We start from the raw sequence: 16,039 nt of genomic DNA on the forward strand, positions 1-16,039 counted from the left end.
TTTAAATTTGCATACGTAGCTCACATTATATTGCTATGGGCCAGCACTGGTCTGGCAATAAGACTGGAGTAGCCAAAAGCAGAGCTTCATCCTAACACAGAAGATGAAAATAAAAGAAGACAACTTCCCAATTCACTGTATTTATTTAAAACCAAGAGTCTATATTCAGGAGTTTTTGTTTCTTCTTTTTCTGAAAACTAACTGTATTGTCAAATGCTTTATAAATTTATGTTTTGAAAGATTAAATTAGTAAACGGAAAATGAAACCTGTTTCCAATTTTTACACTTCACATTTCTATTTGAATATCAATAGACAATATTTCAAAAATCACAGTAAAACCAACAGGGTTAAGGCCTCTACATTACCGGACTCAAGGAATCCAGATCTGCTGCACCAAGTTGAGTCAGCCCCCACATATTTTCCCAAAGATCCTGATTTTCCCTAAAAAATATTTGTGATTTCATTTTGATCAAAAAAGATAAAGGAGAAGGATGATTCCTTGAAAGGAATGAATTAAAAGGGCTTGTTGTTTTACTAATGATGAAGTGAAAATAAGTAAAAGAATGAAAAGTCACATACAAATTGCAAATGGGAATTACTAGTGCTTACAAGAGTAAAATAACTAACCAGAAACTGGCTGTGAAGAAAAATCGCAGCAGGTCATTCCAAGATCATGTGCTTTTTCACTATGCAGACACCTCATTTTATCATCCCACACTGTTAACTCTCCACACGAGGAGCCAGTGACAAAGAAGTTTCCATTAGGAGAAAATGCACAGGCCACCGAGGAGCCGTCCTTAACACTAGCACATCTGAAATAAAAGCAAAAGAAAAGGGAATTTTCATTTCAGAGAATCTTTTACTTTACATTACAATCTCTAACAGCAGCTTGACATACTAAAAAGAGGATAAATGGCTATCACAGAACTAGAGATAAAAGGCAGTAGATGCCTAGAGAAATAAAATATCATTTATGTGCTTGCTAAAAGAGGATCTAAACATTATCTTAACCAAACAAGTCGACAATATCTTCATACTTTTCCATATGGCAAGTCAGTAGGAACATGTTAAAATCTACAAAGCTTAACAAAAAAAGCAATAACCACCAACAATATCAACTACAGTCACTTTTTTTTTTTTTAAGATATAACTTTTTGATTGAAAAACATGGTACTGGGGTCAAAAGTACTTTCAACTTTTGTATTAAAATCACCTAGAGGGCTTCCCTGGTGGCGCAGTGGTTGAGAGTCCGCCTGCCGATGCAGGGGACACGGGTTCGTGCCCCGGTCCGGGAAGATCCCACGTGCCGCGGAGCGGCTGGGCCCGTGAGCCACGGCCGCTGGGCCTGCGCGTCCGGAGCCAGTGCTCCGCAACAGGAGAGGCTGCAACAGTGAGAGGCCCGCGTACCGCAAAAAATAAACAAAAAATAAAAAATCACCTAGAAACAACAAACAGCAAAATCACCCAGGAACTTTCATCCCATCTTCAAATACCAATTCTTTATGTAAAGAAAATGCTGTGAACAAGTTAAAATTATCTAGGGAAGATTAGGAAGCACTGGCCTAACAATATTAATTATTTTCTCAATTAGGAAAAACTGGTAAAAACCCAACAATTAGTGCAGTGTCCTAGCCAGTGCTTAAATCTACTGCAGTGTACCATTTTTATATCATTAATTACATACATTAGAGAAATAATGCTAGGGAGGCAGAATTTATCACCCAATAAGTGAAAAAGATTCGTTAGCTGACAGCTGTATTTCATTCACACAAAATAACTTAAAGGCATTTCATTCTTCTTGTGCTTTCTCTTTAAACTGTTTATTAACACCACTTAAATCACATCACTTTCTTCAATCCAAAGACCCAAATCTAAATGAGTAACAGTTGTTTACCAGCTACCATTTGTGCTCTGAGTGATGCTGGGGGGTAGGGAGAAAGGAAGGTACATTAAGCTATTTTAATTGGTAACATTTGAAAGTTTACAGTTTTTAATGTACTTAATGTCACGTTAAAATGGTTAAAATGTTTGATGTTATATATATTTCACCACACTATAAATACATACAAGTGCATGGTTTTAATGTTGGTGAGTTGCAACACATTACCAGTGTAAATTAATTGATGTATTTTTATCCAAAAGGAGTTTTTTAAGTGATTTTTTTAAAAAAGAAATGATAACATAACACCATGCTGATCACAAGGTTCCTTCTTCTGGGCTTGGTCAGCAAGAATCCTAGTCAGGAAAGAGCTGTGTAGGTGAGATTTACCTACATTACTTTATTATTGAGAACACCTGAGCCACGAGTGACAAAAATAAAGCCTAAAATTACTAAATTTTATTCAAAAGACTATTGTGGGGGGTTTTTTTGGCCGAACTCTTACCCAAAAAATCCATGAAAGTCTAACAAGATTAATCTTATTTTACAAAAGAGAGACTGGAAATTTAAAACAGAGCCAAGCAAATCTACTTCAAGAATCATATGTTTTTATGACCTTCAAAGATAGGTCAAAATACTTTTCCTTGTGATGTCTAAAAATTATCTGCTTCTTAACGTCATCAAAATATTCTGCCTTTTTTTTTCTTCTTTTTTTTGTGGACCTGTTAATAGGATTAAAAACGGAAAGCCGTTTAAATATTCCTACCTATATAACTTGTATGACTGTGCATTCCACAAAACAACAGTTCCATCAGCTGCCCCTGATACCAAACAAGTGGAGTCTGGGGAAAACCGGCAAACCCTCACGGGGCTACCACTGGGCTGTTCCAACACTGCCAAAGTCTGTCCGTTTTGAGTATCCCATAACACAGTGGTACCATCTGTTGAACATGAAGCCAAAATATGTCCTGAAGCGGAGAAACAGCAGCAGTGGACAGCATAGGTGTGAAACTTCAATGGAGAATGTGGCAATTCACTGAAGTCACTCAGGGAGTACAGGCGAATTGTTTTGTCCAAGGAGCAAGTGGCCAAGAGGGAAGAGGACAAGGCACAGCAGTTGACATCATCATCATGATCCGCTAACGTGTGAATTAGTTTCACCATGTTCTTTAACTTGAAGTAAAATATCCCACAATTTTTAGACAGATAAAGGTTACTTCATCCTAGGAATCAAATAAACGCAACTCAAATCAATATAAAAGAGCCAAAATCAATTAACTTGCTCGATGAAAGTTTTTAAAAGACAATATATTATACCGGGGGTTAGAATAATTTGGAGAGAAATAAAACATTTTAAGACTATAACCTCTGATGACTATCACAATCACCAGTGCTATACCAATAAAATTCCGTAACTCCTGAAAAGGAACCTAGTCAAATAACTTCAAACTGATTTGACACCGAACATCCAGAACCTTGGGTATTTATTTCACCTTTGAAGACTTTCCCTTAACTAACTGCTACTCAACACTGCCTCATTCCACATCAGCTAATCTCAGCTTAAAAAGATTTTTCACTACTTAACAAACTCTGCTGCTCCTTCCACAGGACGGAGCCAAGGCTATTGCTCTGCCTTTAAGATGCAGAATTATATAGTTCACTCATAAAAAAGGACCAGAAGGTTTCATTCACAATTTAAGTGGCAGTGTTGAAAGCTATCATGTCATGGTTTGTCATCTTTTCCGACAAAGAATAAAAAGATATAAAAGATTTGAGATGAAGAATCAATGTAATAAATCAAGGAAACCAAAAAGAAAGAGTGGCGAAAAATGGACTTAGCTGGTCTGCACCTAAGAACAAATTTACAAATTTAGAATAAAATCCAAACTCCTCACCAAGACTTACAAAACCCTACATGGTCTGTCTCTTGCTTGCCTACTTCTCAGACCTCAATTCCTTCCACTTTCCCTCACCCTCCCTCTTTCCAGCCTCCCTGGTCAAAAGGATTACACCTAAGATCTTCACAAAGTGGTTTTCTTATGCGTATCCCCTGCTTTTGGGATCTAATTTTACATTTCGATTTCAATTTCAGTGTCCTTCCTCAGAGAGAGTTTCCCAGTCTAAAGTAGCCCCTCTACAGGCTAGCACATCACCCTATTTTAATCCTCAGTGTAGCAATTACCACCCTCTGACATATTTATTACTTGTCTCCCCTCACTAGAAGGTAAGCACAAACCAACAAAGATCGGGTCTGTTTCGCTCATTTCTGTATCCACAACATGTAAAACGTAAAACAGTATCGGCACCTAATGTGGTCAAATAAATATTTGCTGAATTAACATTTTCCCCCAAATCCAGTTCTAGGCTTTAAACATTATATGTGAATATAATACAAAATGATTGGATAACTAAAAATAAAGCTACTAATACTAAAAAAGAAAAAAGAAAAAAAATCTGACAGTGGAAAAATGGTGTAGAACGAGGCAATAATCAGCCCTGAAGGGACAGGCGTAACTTTGAATTGTAAAATTCATAATACCTTGTTCTAGTATTATTTACAGAAATCTTTCCAAATAAATGGAGCGAGCCTTTTCCAACATTTATCTTATCCCAAAAGTTCAGCCTCTTTTTTCAAACAAACTTCAATGAAGTCTAAAAAACCAACCAACCAACCAACCACCAAAAACCCTGGTAGATTACCGCCTAAGGTATTGCACTGGAAACAAACGCCATCAGGAGGTGCTTTCTGGGGAACTCCCAAATCCCAACTGTGCAAGTGCACACGGGTAATTTTCCAAACAAACTTCCTCACCCTTGTGGCGCTCGGCTCCCCTTTGCAGTTCGAGGCCCTCCAGTCGCAAGGACAGAGACGCAATCAGCTGAACTCTTTGTTTTGAAACGCGCTCTCAAGTCTACCCCTACCTGGTGTGGTAGTCCACTTAAACCTCAGCCTTCAAGCCGAACACTCAATTTCCGGTCATATCCCCGAATCAACTCGCCAGTGTGAACACACGCATACCCATCTAATGCAAGGCAAACCCGAAATGTGCCAAGAATCCTCCAACATAAAGCTCGAGACCTACTCCCACCGCGCCCACGCGGGGACCAAGGATTTGCCCAACTGTGAGAGCCAACCAGGCCCCAGCGGACCCGCGGCAGGAGCGCGGCCGGCGGGGAGCAGGGCCTTCCGGGGCGCGGGGACCGGCGCTCGGGTTGTGGGGGAGGGATGGAAGCCAGCTGGGGCTTTCACGCCCCGCCGGGAGGCGCCGCCCGGCTCCCAGACCGAGGCTGCAAAACCGTGCATCGCTCTGGTCAAGGTCTCAGCAGGTCCCTGTCGCGCGCTTAGAACCTGACGCCGAGACACGGAGGGTTTAGACACCTCGAGCGGGGAAGTTCGGCGGGCTGACCCCAGTCAAGGTCCCCCACCTGCCTCCGCCGCTGTTAAACTGGCCCATGGGCACTGCCCCTTTCACCTCGAAGACCCACGACGGTGGGGAATCACTGCTCAGATGCCGGCGAGTGGCGCAGGGCACGTAACGCGCAGGTGAGGCGGGCGGAGCCGACGCCGGCGGACGTCCTAAAGCGAAAGGAAAGCCCCGCCCCCCCGGGAGGCGGCCTGCGCCGCGGCGCATGCGCGCCCTTTCGCTTGCTAATGAAGAGGTTACTAAAACCTGGCTCTAGGATAAAAATGAGTCCGGATTTCCTTTAGTTGAAATTTTTTTCTGGTTGCTGAAGCTGAGGTCTCAAGGTCTAGCGAGTGCCTGAAATGTGATTTTATGCCCCCTTTAACTCTCCAGTTACTACAGCTGAAAGTTTTTGAGCCTCCTTCCTCTGCTGTATTTCTTTATCCTGCTCTGTCTATTCTGTGACCTCCCTGATTGGTCTTTTCTGTTTCGGCCAGCTCTCACCTCAGTGGTTCATGACTTATGCCATCGCCTTTGTGCTCAGGTTACCCAAATCTGTCTTTCCAGGGCAGGCTGCTGGAAAGGATATACTGCTATCACCTGAACCCGATGTGCATTTCTTATAGCGTTTCCGAGCGCCTCCTAAGCTCACGTGGAGCTTACGCCGTGGTTTCCACGTGTAATTGATTACGAACTGGTTTTGCCAGTCCCTTTTGAGATTAAAAAATTGACCAGAAAAAAGTTCCTCGGCGTGCTAACACTTACGAACTAAGTGCACGTCACAGTATTGAACCATGTTCAGATTAAAATCAAAGGTACAAAGAGTTTTCTTCAGCGAGGAAACATTTAAAAATTACAAACCTGAGGAAACCAAAGTCACATATTTGAAGAGTAATAACCTAAAATACTCAAATTTAAACATGAAATTGAGATTCGCTGAAGATTTGTAATGAAAAAGACAAAGGGAAAAGAGGAGATCAAAAATTCATGATTTTGAGATGTTCCTGTGATTTTTAAATTGATTAACGAGTGCATAATGACTGACACTTTGAAACCTGATTACAGGCCAAAGTACTGCCCAAACAGTATTTTTCTAAAAGTAACTTTTTGATTGTATAAATAATAGAGCTCTCTCTAGGAAATATAGAAACTATAAGAAAAACAACTAATAATCACACCACTCAAAAATAAGCCACTCAGATACATTTACTTTCAGTCTTTCATGAATAATAATATCAATAATTTTACAAAAGGCCCTGCTAACTACCTTTTTCAACTTAAACTTGTATCCTGAGCATTTTCCACGTCTAAAATTTCTCAGTAGTGTAATTACTGTTTCCGCCTAATGGTCCACAGCCCCAGAAACATACCATAATTTACTTAACATTTTCCCAGTTGTTTCTATATTTTTGTGCTTATTATAGATAATACTGGATTCAATGACATTGTACATAAATATTTACTTTAATGAAATTTGCTAAGGAAATTGTTAGAAATGGAATTACTGGGCATAAGGGTGTAAATAGTCTTAATAAATATTGCCATATTGCTTTTCAGAGAGGCTGTATGGTTTCACCTCTCAGCAACATATGGTGGTGCCTGTCTCTCCACATTCTTGACAGACTTGAGTAATTTTTTTTAAATTTTCACTAATTTGATGGGTAAGATTTGTTATAATATTCTTCTAGTAGAATATGTAAAAGAAACTCCTGACTACACAGGCCAGTAATTTAGCATGGAGATCTCAAGCCCAGTATGGTCAGTTTTGCAGGACAGGCAGTTTCAAAGCAGGAAGCTTTATTGTAGCTGGTCTCTGGTCTGTGAATTGGCAATTTGGGAGATGTTAATTAAAATATCTTGGCAATATATTAGAGAAACATTTTAAGAATTTATAGAGATCTTTGATCACATGAGTGAACTGGTTATCCTACTACATAGGACAGAGTGTCAAATAATTGGAACTTTGACTTGGAACATTAAAGATTTGAACACTTTATATATTTTTTGCTCTAATTATGTAACTGTGGTCAATAATTAATCCTGTTTTATCATTAATTTCTAGTTTTGTTCCTTGTAATAATGCTTCTTGGGGAATATAGAAAACAATTTTAAGTGGTATATTTAAGGGAAAACTAACTTTTCAGTTAAATAATAAGCAATACATACTCTCCAAATACAATCCAGTGGGAACAGAATAGGTGTGAATCAGTTAGTGAGTCAATGATTATTCCAATGTTTAGTTGAGAGTAACCAAGAGCTCAAAGGAGAGAGAGATGATAGGCACTGAAGTAATTAGAAAAGATGGGTGTAGGGATGAGCTTGGGAAATACCCAGTTTCACAGTAAATACTCAGGAATGCATTTGGGTTGTTCTGCTTTGCAGGCAAATAAGGCCAGAGTTTCCAGAACCATCAGGCAAGGTAGAGTACAAGATGTAAAAAACTCCCTGGAGGTGTTCAGTTTGCAAAAAATGTATCAAGCTCAATATATATAATACATGCATTTGTGTGTAGTGTATATTAAACTTCAAAAAATTTTCTAAAAATATCCATGAGAAAGGCCCAGGGATTCTCTCATACTGATGCAATCATTCACTTTCCACACCTGGTATTATCTACAGCGCTACCTCCCAGCAGAGAGGAAGCTGTAACTGGGTGCAGGCTGTGTTATCTTCTGCATTATGGAATAGTCTCCGAATTCCCCTTATCCTTTGCCATTAAATAAACTTTACACCCTCTAACTGGCCATGTTTCCATTAATCCACCCATAGTCCTGGATGCCAGCCAAGTAATAAGAGTTCGCTAGAGTTCTTTAAGTTGGTGTTTCATACAGATAGAAGAAAGACCCAGGGGCTGCCAAATGAGGATGAGGAAGGCTCACAGTGGGCACAGTGAGAGCTGCCTGATGATAGAAAACATACATGTAGCTAAAAATAAGCAGACAAGAAAGAAATGTGATGGCATTTGGTATCTGTACATGCTAAAGAAATTTTGCAGTTCCAACTATGCCTTTTCTTCCTCTTTGGTACAAGAAACATTCTTCTTGTTTATGGATTTTTATGGACTTTTATTTCCTATAATTAAAATTTTTTTCTTATTTCTTCTGTCTCATCTTCTCAAATTCTTTATTTTCCAGTATCTTGTTACTAATGCTCCACAAGAGAATTCAAGATTTAAAATACAGTTTTGAAAAAGAAACCCACATTTTTACTTTCAGATTCCTGGTTTTTTATAAGAATATAATAGACATCGTATAATCAAATTCACTTGATAATAGCCCAACTTACAGAATTATTAATTCAATCTCTTTGTCATAGGTCTATTTAGATATTCTCTTTCTTCTTGAGTCAGTTGCAGTACTTTGTATCTTATAGGAATTTGTCATTATCATCCAAGTTATCTACTTGGTCCATAGTATTCACTTAAAGTCCGTTTTTGTTTCTACAATGTCCCCTTTCATTCCTGACTTTAGTAATTAGTCTTCCCTCTTTTTTCTCAGTTGGTTCAGCTAAAGCTTTGTCAATTTTGTTGATCTTTTCAAAGAACCAATTTTTGGTTTAATTAATTTTTTCTATTCTTTTTATTAATTTCTGCTCTAATTATTATTTCCTTCCTCCTGCTTGCTTAATGCTTCGTTTGGTCTTCTTTTTCTACTGGAAGGTTAGCTTACTGATTTATGATTTTTTTTTTCCATATAGGATTTACAACTATAAATATCCCTCTAACCACTGTGTTGGCTGAAGCCCTGTAATTCTCTGTATTAATAAAATCTACCGATCTTTTTTAGGTCGATCACAATTTGGGTCTCAATAATAGCATAAAGCATTGTCCACACAAATCCATATCAGCCCAAAGTTTCACTGGGTCAAAATGCACTCCAGCCCCTCCACTTTCTTATTGGTTGTGTGTTTTCCATCATGAGGTTTCTCAAAAGCAGTGTCTCCCCTTTGAACCTAAGGTAAAATATATTAGCAATCTTTCCTGACCATGACACATTACTACAGTTCAATCTACTTACTTTGCCAAGACCCTCTTCAATTGTGCATTTTAGTTCTTTTCCAGGACCATTTCATAAGTGATGGGATACAGAGAGGTAAGATATTAAGCCCTACAGGGCCTATTTTTTTCCTTCTAATCCAATGGTTTAATAGCCAGTCTGCATCAGGGTAGCCTAGGATATGAGGCAATTACAATGAACCCTAATATCTTAGTGACTTAAAATAAGGTTTATTTCTTGTTTATGCTATGTGTCCATTGGGAATTATGTTCAACATAGTTAAATCAGAGACCTGGGCTAACAGAACATGAGTCATTTTGAGCATTAATAGTAGCTGTGCCAGAGGGAGAGGAGAGAAATTAAATACTTGGCCAACAAGATGCACATGATAATTATATTCAGATCTCTTTGGCCAGAACTAGCTTGTCAAATGGCCTCACTCAACCACAAGGAGTATAGGAAATACAATTCCATCATGTGCCCAGGAAGATGTCTTTGATTTTATGGTATTAATGACTATACCAGATGATAGGTACTCTCCTCTTAGAAAGGAAATGAGATCAAAGTTAGAGACCAGAGGAAAGCAATCTGGAGACTTACAAAGAAGTTTTACTTTGTACCAGATAATCCCTTCTTTTTGACCTATTTGGTTCACCTGGGATGTCTTAGGTCTTTTATTACAGACATGAGCCTCTTTAACACGTCCCAGGAAGCAGCTGTATGCTATCAGAACATTACTAGGCTTCAAGATATGATTATAAAGTAATATGACCTCATATTTCATGAAATATAATCCAACATATACGTGCAATAAGAGCTATCCTTTTCAAGGCAATCATTTGGAAAATTCAAACATTTATTCCAGCATAGCTGCTACCTAAAAGATATTTAGAACCTGGATTTTGGCATTGCTTTCAGAGAGTATAGCTCATTCTTTTGAGTATCTTCCTTGATGGGAAGGCTTTATTGACAAAGTTTTACTGAGTGCCATTAATATGTCAGACATTATACTAGATACTGGGTGTTTAAAAAATGTGTAAGACACAATCTCTTGAGAAGCTGTGTCAGGTGAGAGTGGGAGATACACAGCCCATAACAGCAATACCCTTACTTATGGGAGAATATGAATTCTAGCTGCTCACAGGAAATTTGAGTGGAGGACTAAGAAAGCCAGTTAAATCCATATATAATGGACAATTATCTCTTGTCATAAAATAAAAGCATGTCGATAAACACATGACTCATGAAATGTGCAGAATTCCAATCAGATAGCTAGAAATCATTTTAAATAGGCAGAACTGGAAAATGTGATAATCAAGGAAGCTGAGATATTTCATTTTCTCAGGAACAAAAAAGGGGATAAGCATCATGGAACAGAGAAAAAGGGGAGTTTGAGGGGTAAAATATGCTGTTTTGTATGTATTGTCCAGGAAAGAACCCCAGAAGTTGTCAGAGACTGCATTGTGGTTTGCTGTGTTGTGGAGAAGGGCTGATTCGCCTGCCCTTACCATGCCTGGATAAAACACTCCCAAGCATATCTCATTCTCATTGTGTTGAGTCTATATGCTCACCTAGTATATTTCAGATAATTCAGTCTCTTTCTTAGATATCACGATACTGGAAACCTGGACATGGTACTTTAGCTAGTTGAATGGAATCTTTCCCGTCATAATTTAGTTGATGTGATAATGGCTCTGATAGTAACAAAATTCTATAGGAGTAAAAAGTAACTGCCACCTGGGGGTGGAGGGTGGGAAGGAGAATAGAGGAAGGCACAAATAATAGCATTTAGCAGGTGGTGGGTGGGTATACATTGTGTTCTGGAGTTATTTTGCGGGATGAGTAGCCAATGTAGGGAAGAGAGGATGGGGTTATGATAGGACAAAAGACTAAGATTAGGCCGAGGCTAAGTCTGAAGAGCCTTTAATGCTACACAAATACCTTTTTAGCAAGGGACTAACAGAATCAGATCTGGGTTCAAGATGGCAGAGTGGTGGACAAAAGGAGGATGACTAGACTGATTTCAAAACTTCTTACAACAATGGAAAAAAACATTGGGAAAGACGAGAGAGCCTAGAAATAAATCCTCGCAAATATGGTCAAATGATTTTCAACAAGGGTGTTGAGACCACGAAATGGAGAAAGGAGTTTTTTCAACAAATGGTATGGCCAAAACTGGATATGCACATGCAAAATAATGAAGGTGGACATTTACTTTCTACCATGTACAAAAATTAAGTCAAAATGGATCGAAAAACCTAACTGTAAGAGCTAAAACTATTAGGAGAAAACATAGGGGGAATGATTTATGACTTGGATTTGAAATGATTTCTTGCAGAGGACACCAAAAACATAGACAAAAGAAAAAAACAGACAAATTGGACTACATCAAAATTAAAAATTTCTGTGCATCAAAGGATATAATCAATCAACAAAGTGAAAAGGCACCCCACGGAATGGAAGAAACTGTTTGTAAATCATATATCTGATAAGGGTTGTTAATATTTAGAATATATAAAAAAAAAAACTCCTGTAACTCAACAACAACAAAAAACAAACAACTTGATTTTAAAATGGGCAAAGGACTTGAACAGACACTTCTCCAAAGAGGATGTGCAAAAGAGCAACAAGCAAGTGGAGAGATACTTGTCACTAACCATCAGGGAAATGCAAATCAAAACCACGGTGAGATGCCACATCACACCTGTTAGGATGGCCACCGCCAAAAAATAAACAACAAAACAAGTGTTGACAAAGACGTGGAGAAATTGGAAACTTGTGTACTGTTGGAGGGAATGCAAAATGGTACAGCTGCTGTGGAAATCATTACAGTGGTTCCTTAAAAACTAAAAAATAGAATTACCATCTGATCCAGCAATTCCATTTCTGGGTATAAACCCAGAAGAATTGAAAGCAGAGTCTTGAAGAGATATTTGTACACCCATGTTCATAGCAGCATTATTCACAATAGCTATAGAGTGGAAGCAACCCAAATGTCCATCAACAGATGCATACATAAACAAAATGTGGTCTATACATATACGATGATATTATTATTCAGCCTTAAAAAGAAAGGAAATTCTGATACATGGTACAACATGGATGAATCTTGAAGACATGTTAAGTGAAATAAGTCAGATACAAAAAGACAAAAAGTAGAATGGTGGTTGCCAGGGGCTGGGGGAAGGAGGAGTTACTGTGTAATGGATATAGGGTCTCAGTTCTGGAATGGATAGTGGTGATAGATGTGCAAAAATATGGATCTACTGAACACCACTGAACTGTACACTTAAAAATGATTAAGATGGCAAATTTTATGTCATGTATATTTAACCACAATTTTTTTAAAAAGGGAGGATGGCTAGAGAGAGAGAGGCATGGACATATATACACTACAAAACATAAGGTAGATAGCTAGTGGGAAGCAGCCGCATAGCGCAGGGATATCAGCTCGGTGCTTTGTGACCGCCTGGAGGGATGGGATAGGGAGGGTGGGAAGGAGGGAGACGCAAGAGGGAAGAGATATGGGAACATATGTATATGTATAACTGATTCACTTTGTTATAAAGCAGAAACTAACATACCATTGTAAAGCAATTATACCCCAATAAAGATGTTAAAAAAAATAAAATAAAAAGGGAGGATGGCTAGAAAAAATGAGATACGGGTACTTAGCAAATGATGAGGCCTAAACTAGTATAGTGGCAGAGGGAACGGAAAATTGGAGATAAATGTACACCATAGGAATTTTAGAGGAAGATTCTTCAGGATGTCATGGAGAGATGGGTAAAGTGAGAAGTCCAAAGGAATTCTGAGGTTTCCTACCATGGGTGGCTAGATGTATGTTGATTCTGTTAACCGTGGTATGGAATACAGGGGAAAGAGCAAGTGTGAAAAGTAGGAAGACAATGAGATCAGTTTTAGATTGTTGAGGTTGTGTTATCTGTGTCATGTCCTAAGATAGAGTTTGAGGTCAGAAGAAGAATATAGTGTGTATTTATTGATACAGGAATCATCAATGATAAGTAAGGCTGAGGTTTTCCAACTTCTAGGCAGACTCTGAATGTTATAACTAGGGGCTTTATGCTATTTTTAATGACCCAAATAGTCTCAAATGAACGGCACGTGTGCCTGTAATTATGGTGTACAAGGTATTATTTTTTTAAATGCCACTGCTTTGTAAATAAAACTCTTCAAGCATTGCGACATGGAAATAAAAACAACAACAACAGTTGTACATAATAGTGAAAAGATTGGGAACCACTACAGAGGTAATACTTGAATCTATATGAAGATGAGTAAGGAATATAACTTTTATTCCAAGTTTACTTAAGACATCAATCTGTTATATTCAAACCTGGGTTACCCCACATTATAAAATGAAGTTCCTTTCCACTTGTCTTTCATATAATATGACTCTTAACTTACCTTAAGGATTTAGACATATTTTATGCCATCATAGCACCAGTCCCATAATGAAAAACATCAACACCAAAGGATGAACTGCAATGAAAATCCTCTACCTGTGGAGGATACTGCATCGCATGCTGTAAAGTGCTGAGTTAATCAAAATAATGGGTAAGATAATAAAATTAAGACTGGAGCACCGCCAGATACTAAATCTTTAGCCAGGGTAATTGTAAGGCCAGCTTCATTTCTTACTCTTATTTCAGGAATTAGTCTTGTGTTGTAGTCTAATGTCTAAAAACATTTGTTTTATATACTTTGTTCAGTTGCCTGATTGCTTACAGCAGGAGGCTAAAGATAATTCCAGTTCCTTCCTCATGTACAGAAGTGAACTTAGTGTTCAATATTCTTTTCAGATTTTGATTCCATAGCAGTGTAACTATTTCTAAATAAAGTAGAATACATTCATCTCTTAAAAATTACCATCTTGTTATTATTCCATAACACTACCAATGCTCAAATTAGTTTTGGAATATTTTGGTGAGAAAATGCATTCAAATAATGTTCAAAGTAATCAAGAAAATCAGTCTTATGTTCTGAGGAATTTTATTTGAAGGCCAAAGACCTTACCAACTGAAGCTTACTAAGTTTGCTGCCAATGCATAAATTACTCGACCTTTTTGGTATTGGTTTTGTCATCTGTAAAATGGGCTATATCCTGGCCTATATGAATGGGGCCCTCTGGAATTGTGCAGCATGTAGCCTGAATTGCTGCAAAGCAGTAGCCCAGGCTATATTAAGATGCTTTCATCTGAAACAAAATATTCAAATCAAAATTGCTTATGCAATAAATTATCTCATCTAGCAAAATGTTCAGAGGTAGTGTGGCTCTAAGATTAATTTGATGGCTCATGTCATCAAGAACCCAAGTCCTTTCCATCTCCCTCACTTCCCCCATCTTCAGCATTACTGTTGTCATCTCTCAGGTTTGTCTCTGCATAGCTGAATGATGGTTGCAGTAGCTCCAAGCATCATGGCCTCCTATAACCATCTCCAAAGACCAAAAGGGACAGAAATTCTCCTCTGAACAATTCCCCAGAAGACTTCTCACATATGTCACTGCCCAGGATTATATCACATGCTCATTCTTTAAGCAATCACTTTCAACAGGAATGGAATTACCATGATTGGCTTACTAATTAAAAGATTTATCCTCCTGGGGCTAAAAAAGTGCCCACTTTCCCATGAAGTTTACAGCCAACCAACATCTACAGAGTGGATGGAAGGAAGAAGACAAGACAGCCAGCTACTGAATAGGCAATTAAAGTGTCTTCCACATGAAAAATACCTATACAATAAAAAGCTATTTAACTTAAGTGAAATAATAGATGTGAAAGTAATCCACAACTCAATTATTATGTAAATGTTATGCCTTAACCTTTAAATGGCATCATTCAGTATATTCACCAGTTATATTTACCAGCTAAATTTACCATACTTGGTTTGTGACTTTTTAAATGTTAAAAAAAGCACATTTTTTTTGCAGAGATATTATGATCTATAGATAAGGAAGATGACAAAGATGTTAGTCTTCCCAAATTCTACCAACCAGAGAAAAAAAGCACTGTTAATGTTTTATACATCCCTGCAGAAAAAAAGCACTAACATTTTAGTATATGCATCCCAGCAAAGTTTGCCCCGTGCTAAGTGCATTAAATATATTTTAACAGAATTACTATACATACTATACTATAACCAGCCATTTCACTTAATTTACCAATATTAATATAGATTTTCATGATAATTTTTAATGGCTGAATAGAATCAGCCTTTGTTTTTAAACAGTCACTTCTATATTCAAAAGAATTGAGATTTGCTATAATGAGGATATTCAGAAAAGCAATATTGAAGAAGAGCTGTAAACGTAATTGAAGAATTGGAGGAATCACAGATGAGAACATACCTTTCAAGGCCTTCCACTGTCTCCATACAAACCTGCCATGTAAATGTCTTGTTAGCCTTTGGTGATGTAATGACCTTGCTGAGCTTTCCTTTCATCTCAGCACGAGGTTTATTCTCAACTGGCTATAAGCCTTAGGTCTCTTTCATTCACTACTGAATCCCTCTTCAAGATTCAACCACATTCTTTGGTATCCATTACCATGATTATTAGGGCTATTTTTAAATTTTTATTTATTTATTTAACAAACTTATGTTTGGCTGTGTTGGGTCTTCGTTGCTGCACGGGGGCTTTCTCTAGTTGCGGCGAGTGGGGGCTACTCTTCACTGGGGTGCGTGGGCCTCTCACTGTGGTGGCTTCTCTTGTTGCGGAGCATGGGCTCTGGGCACGCTA

The 16,039-nt window shown here is 38.1% G+C and overlaps 1 protein-coding gene across 1 annotated transcript in view; it reads right to left on the reverse strand.

Annotated features, from left to right (window-relative positions):
* WDSUB1 (WD repeat, sterile alpha motif and U-box domain containing 1) overlaps nt 1–5,377 on the reverse strand; it is a 76,698-nt gene extending 71,321 nt beyond the window's left edge. Inside the window, exons 1-3 of the mRNA XM_082841727.1 lie at nt 5,307–5,377; nt 2,647–3,103; nt 629–813 (exon numbers count right to left, since the gene is read on the reverse strand). Coding sequence (XP_082697853.1) covers nt 629–813; nt 2,647–3,044 — 583 coding nt within the window. The 5' untranslated portion in view covers nt 3,045–3,103; nt 5,307–5,377. The remainder of the gene's footprint in view (nt 1–628; nt 814–2,646; nt 3,104–5,306) is intronic.
* Between the last annotated feature and the right edge of the window lie 10,662 nt (nt 5,378–16,039).

Source organism: Leucopleurus acutus, assembly GCF_964270905.1.
Source record: "Leucopleurus acutus genome assembly, chromosome: 6".
NCBI lineage: Eukaryota > Metazoa > Chordata > Mammalia > Artiodactyla > Delphinidae > Leucopleurus > Leucopleurus acutus.